General features: G+C 46.0%; 1 protein-coding gene across 8 annotated transcripts; it reads right to left on the bottom strand.

Moving 5' to 3' along the window:
* Positions 1 to 3,686: 3,686 nt before the first annotated feature.
* GCNT3 (glucosaminyl (N-acetyl) transferase 3, mucin type) lies at positions 3,687 to 18,607 on the bottom strand. 8 transcript variants are annotated; one of them, XM_046009850.1, is made up of 7 exons: positions 18,252 to 18,587; positions 17,408 to 17,620; positions 16,843 to 16,966; positions 15,780 to 16,018; positions 14,086 to 14,231; positions 13,895 to 14,003; positions 9,409 to 12,516 (listed from the first exon to the last, which is right to left on the bottom strand). In XM_046009850.1, the coding sequence occupies exons 6-7, from the start codon at positions 13,985 to 13,987 to the stop codon at positions 11,140 to 11,142; spliced, it is 1,470 nt and encodes a 489-aa protein (XP_045865806.1). In that variant the 5' UTR covers positions 13,988 to 14,003; positions 14,086 to 14,231; positions 15,780 to 16,018; positions 16,843 to 16,966; positions 17,408 to 17,620; positions 18,252 to 18,587; the 3' UTR covers positions 9,409 to 11,139. The 8 variants fall into 8 exon arrangements, 6 of the variants coding, with proteins under 6 accessions (XP_045865806.1, XP_045865804.1, XP_045865805.1 ...); XM_046009848.1 differs by lacking the exon at positions 16,843 to 16,966; XM_046009849.1 differs by lacking the exons at positions 15,780 to 16,018; positions 16,843 to 16,966 and having other exon boundaries at positions 18,252 to 18,410; positions 18,490 to 18,580.
* Positions 18,608 to 18,859: the final 252 nt, after the last annotated feature.

Here is an 18,859-nt window from a genome sequence, read left to right as displayed (position 1 = left end):
TCGCTCGCTGTCTCTGTCAAATAAATAAATAAAATCTTTTTAAAAATATTAATAACAATGCTTAGGGGAAAACCTGTGTGTCCTCTCTGCCTCTCCTGGTGGTCTGTTCTATTTGAGCCCCACCGCTTCTAAGGAGCTTTCCTTCACCTTTCTATTTCCCATGTTTCTCAACTTTCCCTAAATTCCTGAACCACCCTATTAAGTATTGAATTATCTACTCGTCTTGACAATCTGTAGGACCCCTGAAGAAAAGACTGCCATCAGCTTGCTTGGGGGGGCCCCAACTGTACCCGTGTTAGAGGGAGTGTATCAGTCAGTGTCCAATCTGTGAAAGAGAAACCACATTATTTCAAACGGAAGGAACATAGTACAGGGAGTTTGTTCAAAGGGCTTCGAAGGGCTGGAGGAACAAAAGAGGAGAAGTAGTGTATCTGAATACTAAGGAAGCAGCATACCATTACTACTGCTGGAAGGAGCAAAAAAGCAAACAGACCCACGGTCACCACCACTGAGGCCCCGACTGGGGAGCCACACTGCCTGACCAGCAGCTGGGAGGCCTAGCCCGGTGAGCCACCGCAGCGGCCGCTGTGCTGGTCCAGCCTCCGGCTCCCACAGCTGTCCTTCCATTGCTGTGACACTCCTGGAAGTTGTACGAAAAATGGTTTCTTCTCCCCAACAACGACTGCCTCTCAACGGTTGGACGAAACAGAAATCCAGCTGCAGGGATCTGGGGCATTATGGCTTGTGGGTCTCCTGCCGCAACAGCGAAGAGGAAAACACAGGAGAGGTGATGCAGAGCTGAAGGAGCACCTAGCACCCAGCACCCTCCTGTACCTACTCAGCATAAATACTCATTCTTTTGCCTCTTCAGAGATTTACACACACAAAAACCTTGTACAAAATACACTTAATCTGTCCCCCAACAGAAAGATGAAGATCCCACCAGTCACTGTGAATGTCTGGGTGATGATAATTCTAGTTAAGTCAAACCAGCCCCCCCCCCCAAGATATGCTGAAATCTTAAGACTCAATGGTAGATCAGCTACCACCAAAATTTTACATTTAATAGAAGGGGGGGGAAGGTAATTAACATGTACAAATACGTAAGAAAGAAACAGCTGGCATAGTCCTCATTTTTATAAATCAAATGGTTATCTCTGATCCCTTTTTTTTCCTCCCCACAGCCCATATCATTTTCCTGTTGCCCTCAGTCAGAATCTTAGCTGGCTGGGGTTCTTTACCTGCTGGGGAGACCCCACAATTCATTCCTGAAGGATCGAAGTCCTTATTGATTCTGGCTTTGGTGAGTCGCTGTGGCCTTCCATTAACTTTTAACAACTGAACATGGAAACACTATGGAGGCACGCCAGAGAGCCATCTCCATTGTCTAGCAACAGTCACGTTTCCCTCGATAATCAAGATCAAGCACCCCAGTCAATACAGTAAGCCCCTTTTCCCATTGGTTCAGTGGCACAAAAACCCAAAATGCCCAAATGGGAATCTCAGCTTCCAGTTCCTTGAGAGCACTGTTCATTTCCTAGTGGACAGGTTTCCTCCCTTGGAAACCCAGCCCACAGATCCTGAAATTGTAGATATAGAAACCAAAATTCTGTGAGTGGGTTATTAGATTTAATTTTGAGAAGAGTCATTCTCACTGTCCCCCACCCCTGATTCCTGCACCCTTTGATTCCGGGTGTCCACTCACTAGCAAAGAGCATTCCTAATGCCCAAATTGTGGTTCATAAATATCATACTTCAAACAAACAAACAAACCCACCTCCTTGCAGAATGGCTGATTAAAGGTAAGGGATGAGAAATACATAAAGAACCTGGAAAGCCTTCTCATATCAGGAAGTAAGGCGGTCATCAAAAAAATCACTGGAGTAAAAGACAGAGCTTTGGGGATTTAAAAGCCCAACTTTAAAGGGCGCCTGGGTGGCTCAGTGGGTTAAAGCCTCTGCTTTCAGCTCAGGTCATGATCTCAGGGTCCTGGGATCGAGTCCCGTATCAGGCTCTCTGCTAGGCAGGGAGCCTGCTTCCCCCTCTCTCTCTCTGCCTGCCTGGGGGGATCTCTGCCTACCTGTGATCTCTGTCTGTTAAATAAATAATTAAAAAACACCAAAATCTTAAAAAAAAAAAAAGCCCAACTTTAAAGGGTTCTCACCAGTTTTAGTATGCCTTATAATGGCCCCCAATGATATTGGGTCCCAATCCTTGGAATATGTGTTTCCTTATACAGCAAAGATTTCTCAAATGTGATTAAGGATTTCGAGGTGGGGAGAATACAGGATGATCAGGATATGTCCTAAATGCAATCATATAGGCCTTTATGAGAGGGGTACTGAAGAAGATTTGCCACACAGAAGAGAGAGCCACATGAACCATGGAGGCTGAGATTGGGGTGATGTGGCTGCAAGCCAAGGACTGCTGGCAACTGCTAGAAGCTAGAAGAGGCAAGGAACAGGTTTTCCCTTCAGCCTTCAAAGGGCACATAGCCTTGCTGATGCCTTGATTTTAGGCCAGTGAAACTGATTTGGGGTTTCTGGCCTCCAGGATTATGAAACAATACAATTTCTGTTGTTTTAAGCCACCCAATTTGTGGTAATCCAGTGCAGTAGCCACAGGAAAATAACACAGGGGCGCCTGGGTGGCTCAGTGGGTTAAGCCTCTGCCTTCAGCTCAGGTCATGACCTCAGGGTCCTGGGATCGAGACCCGCATCGAGCTCTCTGCTCAGCAGGAAGCCTGCTTCCCTTCCTCTCTCTCTCTGCCTGCCTCTCTGCCTACTTGTGATCTCTTTCTCTCTGTCAAATAAATATATTTTTAAAATATTTTATTTATTTATTTGACAGAGAGAGAGGTCACAACTAGGCAAAGAGGCAGGCAGAGAGAGAGGAGGAAGCAGGCTCCCCGCGGAGCAGAGAGCCCGATGCGGGGCTCTATGCGGGGCTCGATCCCAGGACCCTGAGACCATGACCTGAGCCGAAGGCAGAGGCCTAAACCACTGAGCTACCCAGGCGCCCCAATAAATATTTTTTTAAGAAAATAATATACTAGGCAGAGATGGAGTATTGTAAGCATCAAAATAATTATTTTTAAACCATGAGTTCAAAATGATACCAGTATGCACTGGGATGCCTGGGTGGTTCAGTGGGCTAAATGTCTGACTCTTGATTTCAGCTCAGGTCATGATCTCAGGGTCTTGAGCACAAGCTCCCCACGGGCTCTGTGCTCAGCAGCAAGTCTGCTTGGGATTCTCCCTCTCCCTCTGCCCCTTTCCCCCATTGCACTTTCTCTCTCTAAAATAAGTAAATATTCAAATAAGTAAATATAAATAAAATAATAATTAAAATTAATTTTAAAAATAAATACAATAAGTAAAAATCATTTCTAAAAAATGATACCAATGCCCTCTCTATGTACACAAATTTGTCAGTAGGTAAACAATTCAGTGTTCTAAGAGCTGACAATGGGAAATTAACTGTACTTCAGTGGAAGGATATAGTTAGAGAAGTTTTGCTTTATAGAAAAATTTACAGAAAGAATTAAGATGTCTCCATTTTGCAATCCATTATGAAACAGCAGCAATGACCATCAGTGGCTACTAAGACGATTAGGTAAGGGAAGGTTATGGGGAATTCACAATCAGGCTGGCAACGTCCAAACCCCACAGTTCAATCAATCCCATCACTTAAAAAAAAAAAGAGAGAAAAGACATATGTGCCTCTTGATGGGATGCAACAGGAAATACAAAATACCATCTATGACATTTTCTTGACAAAATTTCAAAACTGAGTCTGCTGAAGCCTAGATCTAGGCACCAGTTTACAAGAAATATTTGGGACAGAAATATGTTCAGTGATCAAAACTGATGGCATCCTATCAGCAGAATCCCAAATGTAGGGAACTACAGAGGGAAAAGACATAGAGCTTGTTCAACAAATTGCCAAAAATACCAAAAAAAAAAAAAAAAGTGGAAGGAGAAATCTATAATTAAAGATTTAAGAGAGTTCAAATGTCACCATTTCCGTAAACCTTGAAGAGACTCCTTGAAATAGAACGAACCCCTCACTTCAAAGAGTCCCAGCACATGAAGAACACGACTCTCCACGCACTCTCCCCTGGCATCATCCCAGCGTCATCCTGTCCTCCCACCTCACTCTTTAAATTTCACAGCCCATCATTAGGATCACATAGGCCATTGCACATAACATCAACTCTTTGCCCCTCTCTCGTACTTGCTGGGGGTAAATCACAAACCTGGGTAAACCCTGCTGCTCTGTATGCTCATACTCTTGTGGCTGAATGCGGATGAGTGGCTGATTTCTGGTTAGACTCACTCTCCCTAATGCCACTAGATCCGTAATGTGGCCTGGCATCCTCTTCCACCCCTCGGTCTGGCTTCTCGTCCGGTTCCCAATTTGATCTACTCATACCTTCTCCTCTTCCCAAACACTTCCAGTATCTCCTCCATCCTCATCTGCTAAAATCATCTTACTCTTTATTTCACTGAACAAAATAAAGGTAATCATCAAAAGAGAACTTCCAAGACATCCAAATGGCTAATAAACATCAGAAAAGTTACGTAACATCACTAGTCATCAAATGTGGGGTAAAACCACAATCTGATACCACCACCATTCACCAGAGCAGCTAAAGTGACAAAGCCTGAGGATAATATAGGCATTCCTCAGAGACAGTGCGAGTTGGGCCCTAGACCATTGCTATACAGCAAATATTGCAATAAAGCAAGTCAAGTTTTTGGTTTCCCAGTGCATCTAAAAGTAACAATTATGCTACACTGCAGTCTGTTGGGTGTGCAACATTATGTCAAGAAAGGAGGAAGGAAGGAAGGAAGGAAGGAAGATGGAAAAAACATACCTTAATTTGAAAATACTTCATTGCTAAAAAATAAAATGCTAACCAACCTCTGAGGTTTCAGCCAATTTTTGCTGGTGGAACGTCTCTGCCTCGATGATGGCTGCCGACTGACAGAGTGGGGGCTGCTGAAGTTGGGGGTGTCTGTGGCAGCTTCTTAAAATAAGACAATGGCGAAGTTTTCCCCCTCGGTTGACTCTTCCTTTCACAAACAATTTCTCTGCAGCTTGCAATGCCGCTTGATGGCCTCTCACTCATGGTACTTCTTTCGACTTCGGAGTCTGGCCTCTGGCTGCTGCTCTATCAACTGAATGTGTGGCATATTCTAAAGCTTTAGGTGTCATTTCAACAGTCTTCATGGCATCTTCACCAGTAGCTTCCATCTCAAGACGCCACTGACCCCCATAACAAATGTGATAATAATGAAAAGGTTCAAAGGACTGCAAGAATTACCAGCATGGGACACGGACATAAAGTGAGCAAAGGCTGTTGGAAAAGTGGCACCACAAGACTCCCTCAATGCAGAATGGCCACAAACCTTCAATTTGTGCAAAAAACAAAAACAACAAACAAACAAACAAACAAAAACAGCGCAGTTCAGGGAAACACAAAAAAGCGAGGGATGCCTGTGGTAACGAGGAAGCAAATGGAACTTTCACGCCTTGCTGGTGGGAGCTGAGTGGGCAGGTCATGTTGTAAAATGACAGGACACTTCACTAACATCCAGCACGTGTACACGTAGGGCCCGTGAGTCTCTCCCCGAGCTGTGTACCCAACTGAGACATATGCATGTTGTCTATAAAACGGGTTCCAGAAGGTTCACGGAAGCCTACCTCAGACAAAAGCTGGAAACAGCCCAAATGGTCCTCAACACTAGAAGGGAAGAAGTATGCTACAGTCGTGGGAAGGAGTATTACACGGCAGGGAGAGCAAGTGAACTACCCCCATACCCAGCAACATAGGTAAGACTCACACAGAGGCGAAAGAACCATAAGCAAAAGAGGATATAGTACTTACAAAATATGCAAAGGCAGGCAAAGTCATCTGTGGAGTCAGGACTGCAGTTACCTTGGCAGCAGCCTGGGAAGGACCTGGAAAGGGATACAGGGGCACTCTGGATTGCTGATAATGTTCTGTTTCCCGACCTGAGCCCCAGTTGCACAGGTGGGTTCGCTTCGTAAAAATTATTGAGCTGTTTGAGGATTGGGAGGGAGACAAACCATAAATGACTCTTAATCTCACAAAACAAACTGGGGGTTGCTGGGGGGAGGTGGGGTTGGGAGAGGGGGAGGGGGTTATGGACATTGGGGAGGGTATGTGCTATCGTGAGTGCTGTGAAGTGTGTAAACCTGGCGATTCACAGACCTGTACCCCTGGGGATAAAAATACATTATATGTTTATAAAAAAAAAAATTGGAAGGGGAGGCGAACCATAAGAGACTATGAACTCTGAAAAACAACCTGAGGGTTTTGAAGGGAGAGGGGTGGGAGGTTGGGGGAACAGGTGGTGGGTAATAGGGAGGGCACGTTTTGCATGGAGCACTGGGTGTTGTGCAAAAACAATGAATACTGTTACGCTGAAAAAATAAATAAACTAAAGCCTTAAAAAAATTATTGAGCTGTAGATTCGGGATTTTTGTACTTTTCTGTAGGTATATTTACACCTCCAAGAAAATGTTAAAGGAGAGAAAGACACCCCACAAACTGATGCCACCACACGGACCCATCTGTGGGCATCCAAGCTCAGCCTCCCTAACGTCACTCCTGTTCCTGGGGGTGAACTGTTGTTCATGCTTCCATCAAAGACAGGTCTTTCCTCCTGTGCCCCCACAGAATTACCCCCTCTGTTCACAAGGATGACACTCTGGTCTCCCGTCTCATTCCTATACCTTTTCTCTCAACTAGATCTTTCCCATCAACCTACAAACATGCTATCACTTTCCTAATTTTTGAGACCACCTTCTCATCCCTCAGTTACTGTAGTTTTTCCCCTTCTCTAGGTTAAAGAAAAACTCACAGTGATCTATACTTGCTGATTCCAGATTTGTTCTAATATTCTCTTTGAACCACCTCCAATCATGTTCTCACCTGCACACTCCACAAACGTGGATCTCATCCAAGTCACTTCTGCATTGTTAAGTCCAATGGTTACTTCTTCATCCTCATCTTCCGTGACTTTCAGCCACTTTAGGCATGACCATCAATTCCCTCTTTCTCAAATCACTTTCTCCTCTGCGCTTCCAGAACATTCTACCACACTAGCTGCTCCTTTCCAACTTTCTCTTATTAGTTCTGCCTTATCTCCCTGACCTCTCATTTTGGAGAGCCCCAGAACTCATCTGGGAGCCTCTTCTCTGTGTTTCCTCCTTTGGGACTTTCATCCAGTGTCACGTGCACACTGTGTGAGTGGAGGAATGCCAACACAGGGTCTCCAGCCCAGATCTTTCTCCTGAACTCAGGTTCCTCACGCATTCATCTCCTCAGCACCTCTACCCATGTCTAACAGGCATCTCCAATTTTGTACGTGCAACATCAAACTCCTGTCTTCCCCAAGAACCCACTCACAGATTTCCCATCTTGGTTAATGGGAACTCTATCCTTCCGAATGATGACCAGGACAAAACCCTTGGAGACTCTGCCATTTCTCTCATAAACAAAGTCAACCTGTCAGCGGATCCTCAAACAACCTGCAGAGCATTTCCAGAATCTGACCACTCCCACCATTTCCCACTTCTTCAACCCTGGTCTAAGCCACTATCACTAGGTGCCAGGATTATTGCCATAACCCATAGCTGACCTCCCCGCGACCCCCACACTAAACCCCCCACCAGCCTGTTCTTGGTGCAGCATCAAAATGTCAACCAGATCCGGTCAGTCCTCTGCTCAAAACCTTCTGGTGACCTGTTTCGCCCAAAAACAAATTCCGTATGATAGGTTACCAGGGCCCTCACAGTGGACCCATCTCCCTGCACTGTTATCTCTTCTCCATGTACACTAGCCTCCTTGCCATTCCTCAATGGAGGCTGACAAGCTCCTGTTCAGGGCCTTGCAAGTCTCCTTTTGGAGACTAGAATGCTCTTCCCTCATTTATCCTCAAGGATCGTTCCTTCATCCTCTTCACATCTTGACTCAAATGCCACTTTCACATCGAGGGCCTTCCTGCCCAGAGCATTCACCATGTTAAGCACTCTCCCTCTGCAACCACACTCTCCTAAGATCTCTATCACGTCCTTCAACTTCTCTCTAGCACCATCTCCTTCCAATATACGTATGTCCGTATATAGTATTTATCTGTTTGCAATCAGTTTCCTGCTAATATGTGAACAACAGGGGCATGAGAATTTCTGTTCTGCTGACTGCTGTATCCCCCAGCGTCAAGAACAATGCCGAGTAAGTAGTAAGAGCTTAATTAATATTTGTGGAATGAACACAGAAGTCATATCAATCCTTGTCGTACACTCAAGATTCACAGAAATGGGAACTACATATACAAAGCAGCTTTGTCATGAATGACTGAATGGAAGGGCAAAGAACAGGCCTTCAGTCCAATTAAGGTACTGAAAGCACGCAGTGTACTTTAGTTGTTCTTCCCATTTTTATTTTTTTAATTTTCTTTAAAGATTTTATTTATTTCTTTAACAGAGGGAGAAAGAGAGAGAGAGGGAGCGAGCATGTGCACAAGCAGGGGAAGCAGCAGGCAGAGGGAGAGGGAGAAGCGGGTTCCCCGCCGAGCAGGGAGCCTGACCCTTGGATCATGACCTGAGCCGAAGGCAGATGCTTGATCGATTGAGCCATCCACGTGCCCCTGTTCTTTGCATTTCTTTTTTTTTTTTTTTTTTAAGATTTTATTTATTTATTTGACAGACAGAAATCACAAGTAGGCAGAGAGGCAGGCAGAGAGAGAGGGAGAAGCAGGCTCCCCGCTGAGCAGAGAGCCCAATGCAGGGCTCGATCCCAGGACCCTGGGATCATGACCTTAGCCAAAGGCAGAGGCTTTAACCCACTGAACCACACAGGTGCCCCTGTTCTTTCCATTTCTAATACAAATACTTGATTTCCCCCAAATTAATCAGGCCATCTGTTTCCAAACAATGTTGGGACTGTTATCAACCACCTTTTCTTCCTTACTTAAATTTTCACTCAGTCAAGAGCAAAGATTACAGTAGGCAGAGTGCGCAACAAAAATACAGTTATTAAAGCAATGCTTACCAATTCAAAGAGAGGAAATATTCAGACCTTGAGAGGTAATACAAACATCATTGCTCAACTCACTTATGAATTTTCTTGATCAGACAAAGGTTAAAGCAATAGATATGACTCAGAGGGAAGGAAAAATCAACAGATATGATGGTTTAATCGTATGATTTCTAAAATACACTAAACAAATGATGGAGAAATTTGACCCTTCTGATAGGAAGACCTCATGTTTTTAAATAAAGAGCACCTTCTACTCACCCGAATATATTTCTAGACACAATTTCTATGCTTGAAAAATTCCAACAACTTATTCCCCCCATAATGACAAGTTCACATTTTTATCTTTTTAATTTGTATTTTTAAATTACAATTTACTTCCCACAAACACTTAGAGAAGAAGTTGACCATGAGACCAAAGACCTGAGTTCTCTTCTCAGAACACATACACTCAGGGGAGCATTTCTGCGCACTTCCCACAGCAGCAGGGCACCACCTTCCAACCCCCACCCCTCAATCAGAGGAGGAACAATGACAGTCGCAATGGCTAGTAGGTGGAGAGGTCCATGATCCCCATGGCTGGGGACAGACCTCACAGGGCTCATCTCCTGAACACACGCTTCTTCATTGGTCACTGCTGGTGGGGCTGGGAGGAGATCAGGAGGACGCAATACTACAAGGTATAAGTAAGGTGTGGCAATGCCCGTTACCAAAGGACTGCAACCTTACAGAAAGTAACAACTTATAAGTAGAAGATGCACCGTGTCAGACACTGTGATCACCGTGTCAGAGTATGTGGGTTGCAGGGAAAGTCGATTGAGGGAAAAGTTAATTAAGTGAATCACAATCGGAGATGAACACAGTGACATCATGACCTCATCGGATCTTTCAGCTTACATTAACCTGTGTATATATCCCTTTTCCAGGGCATAGGGTGGGCAGAAGATCGGCTGTACTAAGTAAGATACGCCTGTCTCTTTATAGCACATCCCTCGCCCCTCTCAGAAGAGTCTGACTTCCAATTGTCTGACACTTGTGTCTGGAGCTTCAGAAAGAAATCTTTCATTGAGTAATATTTACGGGGGGAGGGGTGAGAATACACACACACCTGTCTGCTCATGAGGAAATGTACAAATCCCAGAACTACACACCGTGATGCTTCCATTCATATACATAAGTAAGAGTTTTGACCAACGAGGCCTAACTTGGGATGCCCAGACTTCATGCTTTAGCTAGGGGGTCCTCATCCATTCTTGCTATGTTTGAACAACATATGGTGACCTTATCGAAATCGCTATTATCTTTGTTACAGAACATTAAGCTTTGGCTGTGAAGCAGGCAAAATTAGTGCTGTAACTGCTTCCGAAGTTTATACGGGTGGTCAGATTGGTTGAACTGCCCTGCTTTTTCCCTTACGGACAAGTCATGAATCTGTCCATGTAACGAAATGAGGGGAGGCTTTTAATAATGAGAGAATCAGTTCTGTCCCTCTGTACTCTTCTGAATCTGTCGTCGAGACACCCCGCCATGTCATTCTGGAATAACGAAGATCCTCTTGCCAGCCACCAGGGACTGTAAATGTCACAAATAGGTACGAGAAAAAGTTTTCCACTCTTATCTTATTTCTGGCTTAGTAGACAAAAAGTAGAGGTAAGGGCTTTGAATCAAGAGCTATTTATTTTTAAGTTAATAGTACAAAAGGCCCTCTCTTTCCATTGAAGTCCCACCCCACCCCTACTCCCGAGTCTAGAATCATGAGAACCAGCGTCTCCACAGAGTAGAAGAGCAGACACCAAGCATTCAACAGATATCCAGGGTCCCCTGCCACAGTGCCCTCTCTTCCTCTCCCAAACAGGTGGTTCTTACTCTGACTCTGTGAGAACATCCGTGGGGGAGCTATTAGGAATGGGGTGAGCGCAGACCCAGCATTCACCCGGGACAGCAACCCCCTGACTTGGGGATGCCAAGGATTCCAGAGCCCCGGTGCCACACCCCCCTGTCCCAGCACCCCACTGGGAATGTCTGCATGTTTTCTTGCCCCACAGGTAGCACTGCTCTGACAGGGCATCTCAGAGATCAGTCCCGTAGATGGCCTTATAACGTAAGTACTCTTCTAAGCACTGAAGAACGTTGTCATCCACCTTCGGGTCAAACTTGTTAGCCAAAAGGTGATGGTTTTGAAGAATCCAGTGCAGGTCCCCAGTCCCATAAACACAGACAGACCGCTGGTGGACTCCCGAGCAAGGTGCATACGGTGCCCCCCTACTGACATCTCCCTCGTGGCCCTGCCACTTGACCAGCCTGGCGATGGCTGTCATGTCGGAGATGTGAAACTTGGGGTGGTAGGGAATAGAACCCGGCATCCACGGTGCACGCTGAAGGGTGGCCCACAGATGCTCGTCGGGGCTATAGGTGTCTTTCACCCACTCGATCAGTCTTTGGGCCTTGGGGTTCTCTAGGACGTGCTGGACAAAGTGTCGAGAAGCCACAATATAGGCATTCCCCGTGAACATAGGTATATTATCTGGGGGGGGATCCTTCATCTTGCTGGTTATGGACAGTGTGTCTGTCACCTCATAGTGATAGGTCCAGCGAGACCTTTTGTGCTCCGTAGGCTTTTCTGACTCCATACTGTTCTTCCCGTTCAACAACTTGAGGGCCAGGACCATCTCGGCATTGGTCTTTATAGGAAAGTCCGTCCCACATGTATTCAGTAAGTATTTCCACGGCACTGAGCTCTGGAGCAAGTCCTCCATACAGTTCAGGTCGGCCTGCACCCTGGACCAGGAGGCATAAACCACCCGAACCAACTTACTGGCTATGAAGACATTTGGGAAGCATGACACAATTGCCTTGATTGCCTCTTTGAAAGTTTCTGGCGATTTCTCATCCACGTGGACACAGTATACATTCTGAGGAGCATACAAAGCTCGCAGCAGTCTTTCAAAGTTCTCTATCTTCTCATGGACCACCATAGAGTACGCGATAGGGAAGTCTAACTCTTCTTTGCTCAGAGGGAACCGTAGGAACTTCCGCTCAGCCTTAAAGTGCTCACAGTCTCTGGTCATGTTCAGGTAGTCAGTGTCTGTGAAAGGCTTCCGCTTCTTCTTGACCTCCAGGTTGTCCAGGAGAGCCTCTGTCACCGCTTGCTGGTCCCCTCGGATGATTCCAGAACAGTTGATGGTTCTCTTCGCTGGCAGCTTCAAGGACTTGTACAGGATGTCCCTACAGTGCTGGCTCCGAAAGACCCGGGACTCCAGATCCACGGAATCAAAGTCACATTTCAGTCGGAGAGAGAACCTCAGAGCAACCACGGCCAGCAGCATATAGCATCCCAGGGCCCACAGGTGATGCTGGTGGCAGAGCCGCTTCTTCCACCAAACCATCATCCCAGAATGAGAAACCAGTGGAGCTGGGGCACAGGGAAGGAGGAGGAGGACGGGATCCTTGGACAGAACAAAATGCCTTCGATTACAAATGAACCCTGAATGTATTCACAGGAACATCAAGCTCAACTCCAGAGGGATGGCAAAAAGGTATTTCTTCTCTATACAAATATCCTCAGTCAAGACCTGCCTAGGAACCTCTTACCCCTTGTTGACAGAGGTCTATAATCTGACCCTACAAACAACCCGTTCATGCTGGGATCGAGTTCTGGATCCACCTCCACCCCAAGAGACAAGGAAAGGGCAGCAGGACAGAGCACCTGCTGACACTGGGGTGTAATGAGTAAGAGGAAATCCCTGCCTGCCTTTCTTTCCTCCATCGCCCCCCACCCCAGCCCCCGCCCAAACCCTCTTTCTAGTATAGCTCTGATCTGGGGCTGAGAATTTCTAATCAGTCTAGGGAGACACTCCATGAAATTCAGACTCTTTAATCTTTAAATCCAAAGATTTAAAGCCTCTTAGAAGAAAATGTACTGGGCCCCCTGGCTGACTCAGTTGGGAGAGCATGAAACTCTTGATCCCAGGGTCATGAGTTTGAGTTCCACGTGGAGATTATTTAAAAATAAATAAACTCTTAAAAAATAAATAAAGAAGATAAAAGTACATTTCTTGCTCTTGTTTGGCAATTCGTGCATTGGGCTGTTTGCACCCCACAGAATTCATTGGTTAGAGGTGGTATCTACCATCCTTCTTTAAAAAAAAAAAAAATTCGGGGCGCCTGGGTGGCTCAGTGGATTAAGCACTGCCTTCGGCTCAGGTCATGATCTCAGGGTCCTGGGATCGAGCCCCGCATCGGGCTCTCTGCTCTGCAGAGAGCCTGCTTCCTCCTCTCTCTCTGCCTGCCTCTCTGCCTACTTGTGATCTCTCTGTCAAATAAATAAATAAAATCTTTTTAAAAAAAAGTTCTTAAAGAAGTACAAAAAACTGGATATGATCCAACAAATGCATTGTAATCATTCATATAGATAACTCAGTCTATCCAAATTCAAAATATAGCTACAGTCAGAGACACAGAGCTATGCATATACAGTAGTTAATGTGTGCTTTGTACGGGCCAAAAATATTTCTCGACATTGTCCAATTTAATCTTCACAATGTACCTGAAGTGTAGTATTCCTAGGCCTCTTTCACAGATAGGAAAACAAATGCTAACTAACTTACCAAAGGTCATGTATATTTTAATAAGCAAATATGGGATTCATCCCCACACCCCTTCTTCCGTTTTTTTTTTGTTTGTTTGTTTTTTTGGTTTTTTTTTTTTTGTCTGCAAGCCCAATACTTCTTCCTCCAAACCACAGTCACCTTTTAAATAACACAATACAGGGTTCTGGATCCCATCAAAGAAAACCAGATGCTATAGAGAAAAAAAACTCCTTACTGGAGAGAAACAACGTGTGACAAATCCTCCTGACAAAGACTGTCTTCCCTTGTCATGTCCTCTTTCTAAGCAGAAGGTGGTGTTCTTGGTCATAACTTTTTACAGGAAACTAAGAAGAAGCCAAAATGAAAGATTAAGAAAATTCACCTTTTTTTTAATAGCTTTGCTCTTGCTTAGGAAAGATCACTTGCCAGGGTGTGTGTGTTTCCAAGGGAAGAGCGATTGGAATCCGTGGAAGCAAATGTGAACAGCAAATCCCCTTCTTCCAACCTCTCCAAAATATGGTGTCTGATATTCATGGGATGTCCACGACCCGTCTCAGGCTCCTTCTCAGTCTCTGCAAAGGAGAGAGCAGCAGGCGGCTCTATCACTTACCTTCTAGCTCCCTGCTCTCAGACTTGAGCACAAGCTGACAAAGAGTCAGGAGCACATTCTCAGGCACTAGTCATTCAGGGAGGTGAGGAAGGCAGGAAGAAAAAGCTGGCTATATATATACAAGCAGGTTGTTTTTTTTCTTAAGATTTCACTTATTATTTGACAAAGATCGAGCGAGCACAAGCAGGAGGAGCAGCAGAAGGAGAGGGAGCAGCAGGCTCCCTGCTGAGCAGGGAGCCCTACACAGGGCTCCACCCCAGGACCCTGAGATCATGACCTGAAGCAAAACCAAGAGTCGGATGCTTAACTGAGCCACCCAGGTGCCCGGCAAACAGGTATTTCAACCAAAACAGCCCAGTTTGTAACTATGCTCTCCTGCCACAAAACCACTCCTAAACACCTGTCAATGCTCACACAAGAACTTGAAAGCTTTCCCGCCCCTTTCCCGCTTAGCAGGAGCCATAGAAACACAGGTATGCCCTTGCCTTCTTTTGGCCTGGAACCTAAGTTATTCCTCTTTTTTCCCCTGAACATTACAAGAGTGAAGCAATTTAAAAAAAGAAAGAAAGAAAGAAAAAAACAAACACCCAAAACCCAAAAAATGAAAAAGTTTTTTTTTAAACCTTAAAAAAAAAATCCTTAAAAACCAGTTTGTTTTCCAATGGCAACTGCTTTAAAAAAAAAAAAAAAATCCATTTGCCTGCCCTTCATTACTGTTGTGAGCTGTAGAAATACCCACAGGGTTCCAGTTCTCCCGCACTAATGTCTGTGAGTCTAGGGTCTTGGCAGTGGAAGGAACGGCCCTTCAGTGAGAGCCCCACGGGGTGGGAAACGCCTTCTTCAAAGCTGCTGTCACTGTTTGCCCCTGTTTCTCTCTTGAACCCAGCCCCCACTCTAACAAAGCAGCATTCCTGGCCAAATATTTGAGAGAGCAAATTTAATATAAAGAACTTAACTAGCTATAAAGTTAAGTAGGTAACTGTCGGGCAGAGGGAGGGCCTGTGAGGACACCCTAAATTACGGAAGTAGCAATTGCTGGCGGTAGTTACCACTCCCAGGCTGGAGGAATGAAGACAAGATTTGGGAATTTTTTAATTCAAAACTTGGGAAGAAGGGTGCCAACAAGCTGAAACGCAGGACCTCTGAGATGGGTACGCCACCAACTACTCCACGGGGACTGGGGTCTCTGACCTCAGAGGAGGGCCCCCAGGCTGAGATCCCAACCTCTCCTGAGGCGGCTGACGTTCCTGTAACTGGATTCAGTGCAGTTACATAAAGAAACTTCCTCTGGGAGGTAAGCAGGCGTTGACATGGTGATGCTCACAGAAGCAGGAAGTAGACCGGAAGCAAGCAGGAAATCCCGCCTCCAGTCCCACTGGCTCCCTCCAGCGCCCCCTGTTGGCCGAGCCTAATAGGGGGCCGAGCGGGCAATGCAGAAATCCTAGCTGATTCCAAAATGTGGGCTTCATCTGAGGGCAATAGCATAATAACGGAGATCAGTCACAGTTACCTTATTCCTGCAAGAACTGTTTATGCGGCCTCCAGCACAGCCTAGGGAACTTAGGTCTTTTCTTTTTTTAGGCCTCTTCTTCCTGCTTCTGACTATAGATGGAGACAGACCAATGGCAGGGGAGCCATATAGGGTCATCTGTGCTCCAATTCTTACTGGCCCCACTCCTCGGGCTCTGTCTTCTGTCAGCTTCCATCATTCAGAGTCTGTGTGGCTCTCGGTTTTGAGCTGTGACATTTCTGAGGCAAACATGGTTGAAGGGCAAACGCTTGTTCAGGTATCTGAATCTACAAAAATCTCTCCAATTTCTTTCTGTATGACTTTTCTTCAATGGGCCCCTCAAAGTCCCACTTTCTTTCCCATAAAAATCATATCACAGAATCTCTCAGTAAAAAGAAAATATTCTGAATATTTGATTAAGGTAACCAAAATAAGTATCCACTCTTATTTGTTAAATATACACTAATATAATATTAACACACTGTAAAATAAGACAAAATCAGAGAGGGAAGCAAACCATAAGAGACTCTTAACTCTAGGAAACAAACTGAGGGCTTCCTGAAGGGAGCGGTGTTGGGGGAGGGGGTAACTGGGTGATGGACATTAAGGAGCTCATGTGATGTAATGAGCACTGGGTGTTACATGCAACAGGTGAATCACTAAATTCTACCCCTGAAACTAATAATACATTGCATGTTAAATGAATTTAAATTTAAAAAGTAACAAATTGTAGATATAGCTTGTTGAGATATTCTACGTATTAGTAATACCAAGTGGGTAGTAGTTACAGGCACACCTGGGTTTTGGCAAGAGAGCGAAGTCTGAATCCTGGCTCTGTCACTTTCTAGCTGCATGATCACAGGCAAATGATGTAATCCGTCTATGCTTCACTGACTTCCTTTGTGTAACTGGGACAGATACCAATACCCATTTTATAGGACGGTTGTGAGGTTTAAACATGATAACACATATGAGAGACTTGGCTTATTATCTGGCACACACAGGCCACTGAGGAAGGTCACAGAGGCTCCCAAGCCAGCCCTCAGAGGTCTCTGGTACTCACAGAATAGCTCAAGGAGGGTACTAGTAGCATTCTTGAACTGTGGACCAAGTACAGTATTGATGCTGGTAATGTAGCAGAAGGGTAGACCAGCAAAAAGACCTGAGCTCGTCCCTTTCTCCATGCCCTGGAAGAGACTGTGTTGTAAGTGGTCGGCGGGAGCACTGCAGAGAGGAGGGGTGAGCTGCAGCTGAGACTTGGAAGGGCAGGCGAGGGGACGGGATGGCTGGAGGTACAGGAAAGTCATGAGCCAGGCTACCTGTAGAGATCCCTTGGACAGATATTTGGCATGGTCACAGCTTCCACGCTTTAAGTCCATGCTGGCCTTGAGGAGAAGGTAGAGCACAGGCAAGAAGGAGGGCTCAGCCCCAGAGTGCCTGGGAGGCAGGCTGTTTTCAAGGCAGGAACCCGGACCCGGGGCCCGAAGCCCTGTCATTAGGACTTCTTTTACCCCTGCTGACATAAGAAGGCAGAGCCAGAGGATCCTGGAGGCAAAAGTGTCCAAGAGTTCAGGATGACAGGAAGATAGCTAGAAGTCCCAAGCACTGAAAATGATAAGAGCACTCACCTTTTTAGACTATCAAAAATAAAAGCAACATGAAACCAGATCATAAGACTGTCCAACACAAGTCTGAGTTCCCACGATGTCCGTAGCTATCTTTGCTACTTCAGAAACAGTAAGACTCATGAGTTGAGCCTCCCTACCGGGCAAAAGCTTTGCTTGCATCCCCTGAGCTCTGGATCATAAATCCTTACATGTCTGCGGGAAGGGCCAGGACTTCTACCAAGAGGGAAGGGAGAAACTAAGTCAGGCTCATCAGGGTGAATCTGGAAGAATCCAGTAGAGTTTAGCATTAACGCAGATGGAGGTTCGGGGACTCCTACAGTCTTTTTTTTTTTTTTTTAAGATTTTATTCATTTATTTGACAGAGAGAAATCACAAGAGAGGCAGGCAGAGAGAGAGGAAGGGAAGCAGGCTCTCTGCTGAGCAGAGAGCCTGATGTGGTACTCGATCCCAGGACCCTGAGATCATGACCTGAGGTGAAGGCAGCGGCTTAACCCACTGAGCCACCCAGGCGCCTGGGGACTCCTACAGTCTTAACAATAGGGTCAGAGGAGGGTCAGGATAGCCAGAATCCAACTCCTTTATTTTTTTTTTAAAGATTTTATTTATTTGTCAGAGCAATAGAGAGAGTACAGGCAGGCAGAGAGGCAGACAGAGGAAGAGGGAGAAGCAGGCTCCCCGCGGAGCAAGGAGCCCAAGGATCCCAGGACTCTGGGATCGTGACCTGAGCCGAAGGCAGCCGCTTCACTGACTGAGCCACCCAGGGGTCCCAGAATCCAACCACTTTAAACTGGATTCACAAATTGGCAGATGCCCCCTTTCACTTATTTTACGAGGTGGTGTTTACCTCTGGGAGGTATCAGCTTCGTTTTCTCATTAGGCTGCAGCTCCCGGAAATCACATCCTTTCTTGCTCCGTGCCCAGCACGGTTGACAGGAGAACTCTAAGGCTTCCCAGGAGAGAAACACTCCTCAGGGCCCGCGGACGGCAAGGGCCACCTCCCTGACTGACGGAGAGGAGAATGTGACTCAGGGAGGCAGACGGAAGAGCAGATAAGCAGGCAGTAAGCCAAGTTAATGTGTTACCGATCCGCTGGAGCTGGGGTTTGAAAGGAGCCAAAGGTTCGGAGGAAGATGGGGTTGTGGTGCTTTTGCAGGTTCTAGGTCAGGGGGTTCCTGGGGAAATGGGGCTGTGCTATCCGGCCAAACAGAAGTGGTTAAAAGACCCAACAGGACCAACTCTGTCTGGAATCAGGGCTGGCAGTGAGCTCACCAGGCCCTCCCCCTGCACACGCCCCACAACCCAGAGCAGAAGGGAACAGCAATTCAAGAAAGAAAAAAGACACACACCCCCCACCACAGAATTCAGTCTGTTCCTATTTGTTAAAGGCAGAGACTTTCCAGAGTAGGGAAGAAAGCCATCTCCTCAGGGGGACACAATCCCACCGGCTCCTTC

Source organism: Meles meles, chromosome 6, assembly GCF_922984935.1.
Source record: "Meles meles chromosome 6, mMelMel3.1 paternal haplotype, whole genome shotgun sequence".
Lineage (NCBI taxonomy): Eukaryota > Metazoa > Chordata > Mammalia > Carnivora > Mustelidae > Meles > Meles meles.
This window is presented reverse-complemented; position numbering and strand designations above follow the sequence as displayed.

Coding starts and splice junctions, on each gene's coding strand:
- GCNT3 (XM_046009850.1), bottom strand. CDS start 13,987: ATGACCAAGAACACCACCTTCTGCTTAGAAAGAGGACATGACAAGGGA. Junction 12,517..13,894: donor TCACACGTTGTTTCTCTCCA/GTAAGGAGTTTT, acceptor GTTCTGTCCAAG/GATCCCGTCCTCCTCCTCCT.